At 33.6% G+C, this 12,464-nt stretch overlaps 1 protein-coding gene across 1 annotated transcript; it reads right to left on the bottom strand.

The window, feature by feature from the left end:
- Nucleotides 1-733: 733 nt before the first annotated feature.
- Nucleotides 734-6,737, bottom strand: LOC134259592 (uncharacterized). Its single transcript, XM_062742199.1, has 2 exons — nucleotides 6,700-6,737; nucleotides 734-3,430 (listed from the first exon to the last, which is right to left on the bottom strand). The coding sequence occupies exon 2, from the start codon at nucleotides 3,423-3,425 to the stop codon at nucleotides 1,227-1,229; it is 2,199 nt and encodes a 732-aa protein (XP_062598183.1). The 5' UTR covers nucleotides 3,426-3,430; nucleotides 6,700-6,737; the 3' UTR covers nucleotides 734-1,226.
- Nucleotides 6,738-12,464: the final 5,727 nt, after the last annotated feature.

Below are 12,464 nucleotides of genomic sequence, written 5' to 3'. Positions count from 1 at the left end.
ATATCTGCCAGCGTTTAGAAAAAAAGTGCGGAAAACCATGTGGGACAGACAGATGGGGACAGACAGACAGACAGACAGACAGACAGACAGACAGACGGACGGACAGACAGACAGACAGGCAGACGCAGAGGAAACCTATAGTCCCCTCCGGTTTCACCGGTAGGGGACTAATAAGGGAAGTTGGCGATTGAAAAGTTAAAACCATCACGTTTATCATAAAGCTTTGTCGTTAATCTTTTTCAATAAAATATCTGTTATTTTTTCGTCAATATATAAACAATCATTGAATGTCTTTATATGTTAATGCTAGTACTATATGGGAACAATTGCGATGGTTTTGAAGATAACTAACCAAGTTATACGGTATAACTTGGGTTGCCACAGTTTACGCTTTTACGATATATAAAACCCAAGATTTCCACTTTTGGGATAAAATGCGAATCTTGCTTCTCTTTTCAATAACCCGTACAGCATAATAATTTATCCACCCAAACTATAGCATATTTGATAAGGAGTTTTCACAGGCAATGTAAACGTGAAAAATGACAGCATTATCCCTTCTCATTCAAAACCGATGACCAAGGTTATGTTTTTGTGACAGACTTACACATTGAAAGTCGAATGAGATACTAGTATAACGTTCCCTCGCTTTTGCGAGAGCAAGATCAATACCAATCTCAAAAGAGGTAGCGGATGCGGAATATCTAGTTTTAATTAGATTGAGGCAATAAAAACGAGTTCTTTAATTTAATGAAAATGAACAATAAAAGAAATATTTTAAGTACATTTTATTTTGCTTCATGGATCTGAATACTACCTCTACAAAATATACATTTCCAGCATGCAAAATGTTTAATCTTATTTGAAAGTTTTTGCAAAAACCTATGACGTCATAAAAGGATAGAATTACCTTTTAAGTTAACGTTTGCCAAGCATGAAGACAAGGTATTTAAAGAGTACATGAAACCAATACCTAACTGGTTGAAGCAAATATACAGCTATCCAATTAAAAACCTCCATACTAATTTCTGAAAATTACAGAAGTATGTAACGACTTTATAACAATCCATGATCCAAGGATAAATTACTATCGCTACTTTTGGTTGTCTGAATTTATTACCATTCACCAGGGTAACAATGATTAAATAGATGAATTTAAATGAAGGTCTTCAGTCTTATTTAATTTCATGATTTGCAGAATCATTATCAAAGATTTCAAGGCTCATTCAATGTTTGTCATATTTGCTGTTTTTAGATTCAAGTGTAGCATAATACGAAAACTCATCAGGATCCATGACAAATCCACAGTCATCTTCGGAAAGCATACTTGTGATTGTATCTCGCCTCAACTCCACGGAAAGATCATCCTTGTTCAGAAGGAGCTTCACTTTTTGCAAGCTTTTACTAGAAACAAGAAAACTCTTAAAACCAATGACAGACATTTTTGGACATGCAGATAATGAGAGAAACTCCAAACTCCTTTCGACAAGACAAGCAAAGGAAGCGTTTGTCAAATTCGTGATACCTTCCAAGTCCAATTCTTTCAGCAATGTTAGGTGCCTGGCCAAAGCAATGATGCTTGTATCAGATAATTTGTTGTTGTGTGCGAGATTAAGGTTTCTTATTTCTGGACAATATTTGCATATCTTTAAAATTTCGGAATCACAGATTCTTTTACATGCGGACAGATCTAGATTTTGTATCCAAGAATGGTCGAATTGAACTTGCAATGGATTAATTGTTTTACAATTTTTCAATACATTGGAGTCATATGAAACGTTTGACTGCGATGTGGTTTGATTTTCTAAATTTCCATTCATTTGACTCTTTTGCTTGATCATTTCATCAGTTAACCCGTACATAACTTTGATTTCGCTTTGACCTTGAATGACTCTAGGACAGCACTTTGATTCGTTGTATGAATTTCCGGATCTAAAGGCTTCATAACAATCACATTTATTGTGGTCTGCTGCAATATTTTGCTGCAGAGTGGTGATTGGAATTTCCGGAAAACGTGTACTTTTACAAAGAACAACTTGCTCAACAAATGGACACCTGTACATCTGGACTTCCTGAAGTTTCAGACAATTCATTAACAAACAACTAAATCCAAATCCTGTGACATGACGACAGTGACAAAGATTGACAAAGCAAAGCCCATGGCAATGCCGAGACAGCTCCATAATTCCATAGTCTGTGATCCCTAAACATCCCTCAAAATCAACCTTCTTTAGTTGAACACATCCTCTTGAAAGAGCAAGAATTCCTTCATCGGTAACTGCTGATTCATTTGAGTAACATATGCGTAGTTCTTGAAGGTTTCTACAAATGGACAAATATTCCAGAGCTTTGTTGTTTAAGAAAGTATTTTCCCAATGGTCCAAGCAAAAGCGCAGATCCCTATCATCAAATTCTCGCTCAGCTGCAGCAAACGTGTTCAGAAGAGGGCAGTTTTTGCTTATGTACTCGTAAATCTCCTCTGAGATGTTCTCACAATCCAACAGAATAAGCTTTTTTAACTTCCTGCTTGAACATGCTGCGACAAATAAGTTTTTCATTTCATTTGGATCCCTGTCAAAACTATCTAAAGATAATTCTTCAAGCATCGGTAATGACGATGTGAGATCTAATTCGTCTGTTTCGTGTGTTTTACAAGCACTTAATTTTAAAATCCGTAAGTTTTTACACTTCTCAAAAATTGTCTTAATTGTGTATCCACTTGTTCTCCGCAGAGAAGCGTGTAAGCTTTCTAACTCAGGATGTTCGCTCACCAAATCCTGCAATTCAACATTCCTGTTCTGTCGGTTCCAGACAATATTGGAATCTTCAAACCCTGGAAAGTCATCCGTATTCTGACATTCGACGACTGTTAGTTTTTTCAGCTTCGGTAAAGGTCGTATTGGAGGCAAATAAGAACATAGTTCTGAAAAGAGGCTTCTAGCCCACACAATAATTGTTACATGTGGATATTTTTCGAGCAGTTTACGGAAACAGGCAGGAGATACATTTGTATCAACAGTATAAATCGCTTTCAAATTCGGACATAGAATGTCTTCTCTGAGAAATAAGAGAGGTCCGTTATACTCTTCATTCATAGGTGTATAATTCGACCGAAATCTTTTCAAATAAAGTTTTTCAATGTTTGAGGCAAGATATTCGTCAGGTTCTTCTTCATTTATTTCTGAGTACTTCAATTCATCAATGTGTCTTCCTATCACGCGAACACGCTGTATGTATCCTTGTTCGTCTTTGGCCTCTTTGACCCATTTCAGAAGTCCACGTGTATTCCAAAAACACTTCCTGTCTCCCAAATCTCGCCAGTGAGTACAAACAGCTTTAACGTTCTTTACAATGTCATAAAATGACAGAAAGGAAAATATCAACACAAGAAGTTCTTCGGGTAGGTCAGATATTCCTGTAGGCATTGTAACTGAAATGATATGATTGGTATTTTTAAAAGGTTAATCTGCATCTTTTCTTTATTATTATTTTAACATTATAGTTATATAAAAAAAAAACGCTGCACTCGCAGAAAATACTTGCAAGTACTCAAAACTAAATTCAAAATATAAAATTGACCTGACCGCAAGGGCCTTGCAGAGGAGTATAGAATGCAACTTTACAAAAAATCATTGAAATTCAAATACAAATGTATATATGAAGAAATTATCTACCGTCAATCGTTCAAAACGTTTCAGTTTGGTCAATTTTGCAAATGTGTCAAACTGCAAGGTCAATAGGTCAAATATATTAATACTCAAAGAAAGAACGTGTCTTACGAAATCTACCTGTTAAGGTCAGACGACACGTTCCACAAATATATCTTTTGTATTTCATGGTATTATATAAATAATCATGCATATATGTCATTCTCTTGTGATTTCTACATTGTTTTCACTATGTTTTTTAATATAAGTACATTAAAAATTGTGATGTAGGCCATTCAGATGTTTACCCATATGGGATATATAAGAAATATCACCCTGTGGTGTCTTATCCAAATGCCTGGTAAGTTATCTTAATTTTTGTGAGGAAACTTATTTAAGTACCTATACTTTAAAGACAAATTCTTGGAAAAAATTATATATTTTTGAGGAACGTGTTGTTTGACCTTAAATATGAAAGCCCTAGCTCCAACCATTCAAAGGTTATAGGACAAGATTAGATTTTTTTTGACAATCAGACCCGTTGATAAACATTTAAAAACAGACGGAGAGGTAAAAATTAAATGTCCCTTTCTTGGAATACAGAGGCAGATAATGAATAATATAATATCATTTTAATTAAAAAGACACCCTTGTCAAAAAATCCTTCACAGTTCTTGCGTATTAGCAATTCTTTTGGAAAATTTAAAAATTGATTTTACACTTTTTTGAATTTCCCTTTTAAAATGTCTTTCAATTTTTAAATGACCAAATGCGAATGTCAAGGTCACTTTCTGAATTTGCAAATTTAAAGATATCTGAAAGTTTTTATATGTGTCTTTGCAAGATTAGAAAGCAATTACAATTTCTACCCTACACTATGATGCACAACTTAATATATTTTCTTAATCGACATGGATATATAATTCACTTTAATTAAATCACTTTAAGGATTTTAGACCAAATGAAAAATCTTTTTAATTAAAATCTTATTTCGAATGAGATCATCAATTCTGGCGCACCAGGAACCGGTTGCATTTCGTTTAAATGAATGTTGATTTAAAAACTTTATTATACTTATTTAAATTTCATTACTATTTTTTAAAAGTCCTGTAAAAAAATAATAAAACGTTCTTTCGATATTAATTACGTTAAAATATGTTACCGTTGAGTAAGGTTTTAAAGAAAATTCATATGACAATAAAACTGATTGCTCCCATGCCAAGAAAACGTTGGCATTCTATTCGGAGAGCGAACTCGGTAAAAGCCGAATTAATGTCATCAGTTTTGAGGGAGGGATCTTGAGTTTTACTGGATGTAAAAAATAGGTACAAAACTAATTATTTAGAAGCCTTTATTGCACCCCCTCTTTTTTTACGGGGAGGGGGGGGGGTAATCTAAATGAAATACGTAAAAGAAGTAAATTAAAAAAAAAGAAAGTTAAAAATTATTAATTATAGTAAACAAAATCTTCAGTAGAAATAAGCTGTCTTTTAATCTTTTACGTATTTCCATATAATTTTTTTCCCTTAGTTTAAATTAACGTCGGGTACGATGAACTTGGTAGTTGTGGAAGTACCGCGCATCGAGTTATGGGGAAAAGGGTACCAAATTCCCAGAAGTTGACATCATTTCGTGGTTAAACAAGAGGGGAGAGGAGTACTAAATGGGTAGAGGTATCACACCGGTAATACGTTGTATTTCCATTAGTGAAATCTTCAGAATTAGAGGCGCGTTTGGTCGTCTGACTGGGACAGCATGGCATTGCGGATAATACAAAACATGCCAGTATCAATCCAATTTTAAATGTTAAATGCATTTTTCATTCTAACTAAAGAATAGAAGAACGAGAAGACATATGAAAAAGAGCGAAAAACCTAACTTTATTGTCCATTGATAAAAATACGACATAATTCCGAGGTATGTGTATTGACTTTAAATGTACCATTACGATAAATAGATACATACGATCACCAATAAATGTAAATTAATATCCTTGTCATCTCTACTCTTGATTTAAATAAAGTCCACAGCAATAAAAGATTTCATATGCATTTTGTTAGGATTTGTTCATCGACATTCAACGTGTTGTTTATATGTTTATGTTACGTTTGTCCCAGAAATCCCGCGAGATTTGTACAATCTCCGACTTTTTCACAAAAGAGCGCACTAAGAACTATAACACTTCAGTAGTGGAAATAGAACGTATTGACCAATTAAAATGAACTTAGGCAAATGTAGGCCATTATTACAACTTTGGTACCTGTGCCTAGTAAATTTTATGTACTTTTTGAACAAATAAAGGTTTTTGACAGGAACTATTTTTTTCCGGGCATGGGAGGCTACTTGCTGCGGTGCACTCGGGATGTTTATAAATAAACACAATGAAAACACGTGAATTTGAGGGTAGTCCTGTTTGCAGATGGAAAATGTCAGAAAGTACCGTTTTGTGTGTGAGGGTGTGACAGGTAATGTTTAACACCCCCTGCTAAATATTTTTTTCAAGTAAACAAATACCTGATTTTTTAAAAAAGATTTTTGTATTCTTTATTGAATTTTATAGTGAAAACAATTACCGGTGTGATACCTAGACGTAACCTGATTGGCCATGTTAATATTTTCATTTTAATGTAAAAATATCAATGATAGAAATAAATGGTGGAATGTATCAAGTTTATTTTTCTTTAACTAAGAAAGCTGAAAACCTAGGATCCACCCCCTGAAATCTGCTGCCGTAAATTGTCTTGCCGGCGTTTGGGGAATATGGGTGATTTGCATCAGTTACACTTTTATTGACTTCATCGGTGCGTAAATCGGACGAGATTTCTTGGCATGAGATGCTACAATTGCACCTCTTTCAAACTTCCATGCATACACATTTTTCATAGAATTAATTAGTGTCAGGTTTTGCTTTCCTTATCTATTTGGGTCGATATTTGTTTGAGCGGGAGAAATCACATCCGTAAACGTCCGAATAAGTACATTTTTCTCAGTTCGTGTTTGGAGTTTAAAGAAGCATAAATTCTAAAATGTAGATATCATACAAATTACTTACCAGTGCGATCAGTAAATGTAAACGACCAGCAAATGCAGCTCTTCGAAACAGTCGCAAAAATCCAACAAGCTTTCGAGGTCAAGAAAGGTAAAATATATATGGTGGACTGGTACAGCCAAAATTAAGTTTTTAATGACTAACGTATTCACCTTCATTCCATTGATGATAGAAAAGCATTTATCAGTTTTTAATTATTCATATTGGAAGATCCCCAAAGGTGATAAAAAATTCACAAACCATAGGTTCATAAAATCCTTTTTTATTGAACAGCTTGATGCCTAAGGCTGTAAATCAAACTGTCTCCAATGTTATGCTGCCAGAATAGTTAGCTTATTCAAAAAAAAAAAAGACAAGAAGATAAAATCTTCTCCCATCTTAAAAAAATTCACACACATATTACTTAATAAACATTGAAATAAAAAAGATGATACATTTTCTAATGAATTGAATGACAAAAAATGGGAAGAACCCCCATTAAACATCGAATCAACATATGTCACAGTCACATTGATTTTTAATAGATCAGTACACAAATTGTTGAAGCATTTGTTTTTAAGGCCTTTCCATTGTGAAAAGCATATGCAGGACCCAAGCTGACGCCAATCTAAAATATCAGCAAGCTCGATCATACCAGGTACTCGTATGTTCGCTATGCCAATAAATTAGATTTAAACTTTATCTTTAAAAATTGAACCAGACAAGACAGAAATTCCATTTTTTTTTTTTGTAAAAAAAAAAGGAAGGGGGATATGAGTCAATGACACAGACGGTAACCCTTCAAGGTATCACACCGGTAATTGTTTTCACTATATAATTCTATATAGCATAAAAAATCGTTAAAAATCAGGTATTTGTTTACATGAAAAAATATTTAGCAGGAGGTGTTAAACATTACCTGTCACATTAGCTGACACCAAAAAACAGGGTACCCACACGGCATTTTCGGACTTTTTCCATCTGCAAACAGGGCTACCCTCAAATCCACGTGTTTTCACTTTGTTTATAAACACCTCGAGTGCATCACAGGAAGTAGCCTCCTATGCCCTGAAAAAAATAGTTCCTGTCAAAAACCTTTATTTATTCACAAAGTACATAAAATTTACTAGGCACAGGTACCAAAGTTGTAAAAATGGCTTGGAAGAAAATAGAAAAACGCCTCAAAAGAAAAGAAAAATAATTTTATATGTATGGACCTACATTTGACTAAGTTCATTTTGATTGGTCAATTACCGGTGTGATACCTTGAAGGACCTTTGAAGGTGTTCGATTTTTTTCATTTTTGCACCTGAGATTTATTAAATAATTGTCCCCAACATCCTTAAGTCTGGTGATCTAAATCCCCTTATTTCTGAAGATATGAAGCATTTATCTCCCTTACTCCAGAGCAGTCAAGAATAACACACAGAGCACTCTGGAAGCAGTTTTTTGTGCATCTTTTGAAGCAGAATTTCATCATTAAAGGAATGAGCTTGGCAACCAATTTTTTTATCTGTGGAGAGTATATGCTTTGTTCTTCACAACAAACAAAAAAGAGGTTACAAGTCTAAGACCATTATGTAATTATTACATAACAAAGTTGCATTTTCCCCTTCAAAGAATGAATGAACAAAAATACAGAAATTGTTAAATACTGGGTTGATAATGAAAACTGTATCTGGTCAATTTATGTTCCAAATAAAGCCTAGGTATTTGTCTTCAAGCTGCTGTGCAGAAGTTTATCTAAATGCTGTGTTGTAACTCAGGACAGTCTAAATGATATCAGCATCTAGGGAGGTTCTTGACAGCTCCCACACTCCAATAAACTGGCTTTGATGATAAGAAAATGGAGACAACAATTCAGATGTAATTTATTGTTGTGATTTATGTAACTGGCTTTCTCTTAAGACACAAAGTAGCCATGAAATTTCAATTTAACATGCATAATTATTCTCTTTTCATGGATTTACTCAGGAATTCCAAAGGTGTTTAATGAATTTCCATGATTTATGCAAGATTACATCTTTTTGTTTCACCAAATTTAAATAAAAAAATAAAAATTCAAATTTTAAAATATAAATATTAAACATTTTTATGGGTTTGAACACTTTTATATGTGACAAAATGCATCACAGAGACCAGTTTCAGGACATCCTCCATGATTCTTTGAGGGGGTGGGTGTACAAAAAGTGCTGATAAATTTATAGGTGGTGATCTGAGAAGAAAGGTGCACCTTATTAGCTGAATTATAGTTATTCTGATATTTTAATTATGTAAATATGCCAAATTTCTTTATCAGTTAAATTTGCAATTTATTAATATTTCAGTACATTGATATCCTGAATAGATCATGCTCATATAAGCATCACTGACTGAGACTTAAATCAAAAGTGACAGTCAACACCTACATATAAATGAAAAAATAACAAAAAACAGTCTCCGACAAACTGAAAAAACATGAATGTCAGCTGCGAAAGCATGAATAAAGTCCTGAGAACCACAAGAGGCATGCCATGGTGCTAAGTGACATTCTGCACTACATGTATGATGCATGATTAGAACTCAGAATAAGTATTATCATGCAGACTGTGACAGTATTTAAGGATTTTTTGGTCATAACCTTCCTTCCTGTGAAAAATTCTTAATGAATTTTACTTATGTAGCTTATGTATGAAGTTTATTAGACAGATCTGACTCATTTCATTATTTCTATTCTTCCAATGCAGTAACATATGTATCAATGGAGGTGTGAATAAATTAAAATAAATCATATGTCTGTAGAAATTATCATTCTGTGAGAACATATTTCACTTGTTTACATTTTATCGCAGTTGTCGCTTGTGCTGAAAATTCATTCACAAACCTAGAATTAGTCTATTCTTGAAAAATCAGCTTTAACACCCTTTACCGCAAAGTCTGTAGATACTATAATTGACTGCGGTCAGCTGGTGCAAATAATGTTAAGTCACATAAAATGAAAAAACAACATTCTCTGACTTATTTCTACATTTTAGATGCATAATGCTACCTTTTTACTCATATTTTAAAGTATTGAGTGTAAAAAATAACCTATTGTTAATTTTTACACAGAAATCTGTGAAAAATAATGTAAATTCTAATTCTAATTTTAAAATTGTGTGTTTTCTAACAAAAAGTTAATAAAATCACATATTCTGTTGAAATATGCCTTTTAAAAATGAAAAAATGTCTTTAATAAGGATTTAAATGATTTTTCATAATCACCTTCAAGGTATCACACCGGTAATTGTTTTCACTATATAATTCTATATAGCATAAAAAATCGTTAAAAATCAGGTATTTGTTTACATGAAAAAATATTTAGCAGGAGGTGTTAAACATTACCTGTCACATTAGCTGACACCAAAAAACAGGGTACCCACACGGCATTTTCGGACTTTTTCCATCTGCAAACAGGGCTACCCTCAAATCCACGTGTTTTCACTTTGTTTATAAACACCTCGAGTGCATCACAGGAAGTAGCCTCCTATGCCCTGAAAAAAATAGTTCCTGTCAAAAACCTTTATTTATTCACAAAGTACATAAAATTTACTAGGCACAGGTACCAAAGTTGTAAAAATGGCTTGGAAGAAAATAGAAAAACGCCTCAAAAGAAAAGAAAAATAATTTTATATGTATGGACCTACATTTGACTAAGTTCATTTTGATTGGTCAATTACCGGTGTGATACCTTGAAGGACCTTTGAAGGTGTTCGATTTTTTTCATTTTTGCACCTGAGATTTATTAAATAATTGTCCCCAACATCCTTAAGTCTGGTGATCTAAATCCCCTTATTTCTGAAGATATGAAGCATTTATCTCCCTTACTCCAGAGCAGTCAAGAATAACACACAGAGCACTCTGGAAGCAGTTTTTTGTGCATCTTTTGAAGCAGAATTTCATCATTAAAGGAATGAGCTTGGCAACCAATTTTTTATCTGTGGAGAGTATATGCTTTGTTCTTCACAACAAACAAAAAAGAGGTTACAAGTCTAAGACCATTATGTAATTATTACATAACAAAGTTGCATTTTCCCCTTCAAAGAATGAATGAACAAAAATACAGAAATTGTTAAATACTGGGTTGATAATGAAAACTGTATCTGGTCAATTTATGTTCCAAATAAAGCCTAGGTATTTGTCTTCAAGCTGCTGTGCAGAAGTTTATCTAAATGCTGTGTTGTAACTCAGGACAGTCTAAATGATATCAGCATCTAGGGAGGTTCTTGACAGCTCCCACACTCCAATAAACTGGCTTTGATGATAAGAAAATGGAGACAACAATTCAGATGTAATTTATTGTTGTGATTTATGTAACTGGCTTTCTCTTAAGACACAAAGTACCCATACAGAAAAAAAGGGCAAACAAACTACTATAACAAATTACTAACAAACCACTATGGTTTGAAAGTAGTTTAATAGTATAGCAAATCACATGCAAATGAGCTAACAAACTATACTCTAACAAACTACTATCAAACCACTCTTAACAAACTACTATCAAACCACTCTAACAAACTACTATCAAACCACTCTAACAAACTACTATCAAACCATTCTAACAAACTACTATCAAACCACACAAACAAACTACTATCAAACCACTCTAACAAACTACTATCAAATCACTGGTAACAAATCCATCAGCAAAACACTAGATTTGAAAATTTCCATTAAAAATCTATACAAGTCTTTGAAAACACCTAAACAGTCACATTTTGAGGCATTCAACATGTTCAACAAGTCTTGTTTCAGAGTATTTTAAATTCCAGGATTCACAAGTTCAGCCAATGCAAGTGCAACATTCCAACATGTTCCCTTTTGTTTAGGAGATGCCATTCCAAGTCAATGTCCATGTACTTATCACATACATTCTCCTTGATATTCTTCTTCATAGTATTTTTCACCAAAAAAAATGTTCTTCAAGCTGACATTTAAATATCCACTGCTTCATCTGGCATGGAAAATGCTGCAATATTTCCTTTTTCTGGCCTTAATTATTGCAACTTTGAAAGACATCTTTTTTTGTCTTATTTTCAAGTATACTTCCCATAATCCAATGCATAACTGATCTAGGAATTATATGTCAATCTGAAAATGAATAAAAACCAAAAGCTAGTAAAAAGCATACACATCCACATTCACAGAAGCCCGTACCAAACATTCTAACAAATGCTCATGAGCAACTCATGAGACTCACATGAGAATCAAGTAAGAATTGTATGCAAATTAGGTAGAATTGGATTTTGCTCATGTGCAGATTGTTAGTCTCTGTTAGGGAGGAAAATACTAACCAAAATGCACATGTGCAAAATTATGCTCACCTCAATGCTCATGAGCAAAAGTCTATTCAATTTGCTCACCTAAGAACAGCCTAATTTAAGATATAGCATTGGTAGTGATTTTTCTAAGTTCACTTTTCTCACGTGAGCAAGAGGTGAGCAAGAGGTGAGGAAATTGGACATAGTCAAAATTCAGTATAACAAATAGAACCAAAACCAAAAATTTACAAGTCTCAATTCCTCACGTGAGACTCAGGTGAGGAAATACAATACTTTGACACTCTATGTGGTCCAAGCTTTCCCAAGCCTTTATTACAAATTGACCATGTGTTAAGTGTTAAAACACTTCCTGATGATAGCATCACAAATGACTGGGGACCAGGCAGGAAATTATCTTAATTTCTTGAGCTTCTAATCTTCATCTCCCATCAATTTGAAAATGCTTTCCTCTACTTAAACAACCTGTTGTGTCCCCCACTGTTACTTAAG

Source organism: Saccostrea cucullata, unplaced genomic scaffold, assembly GCF_032062105.1.
Source record: "Saccostrea cucullata isolate Sc308-1 unplaced genomic scaffold, CSIRO_AGI_Scuc_v1 ctg13223, whole genome shotgun sequence".
Lineage (NCBI taxonomy): Eukaryota > Metazoa > Mollusca > Bivalvia > Ostreida > Ostreidae > Saccostrea > Saccostrea cuccullata.
This window is presented reverse-complemented; position numbering and strand designations above follow the sequence as displayed.

What these genes read in the sequence shown, in the direction of transcription:
- LOC134259592 (XM_062742199.1), bottom strand. Translation starts at nt 3,425, where the DNA reads ATGCCTACAGGAATATCTGACCTACCCGAAGAACTTCTTGTGTTGATA.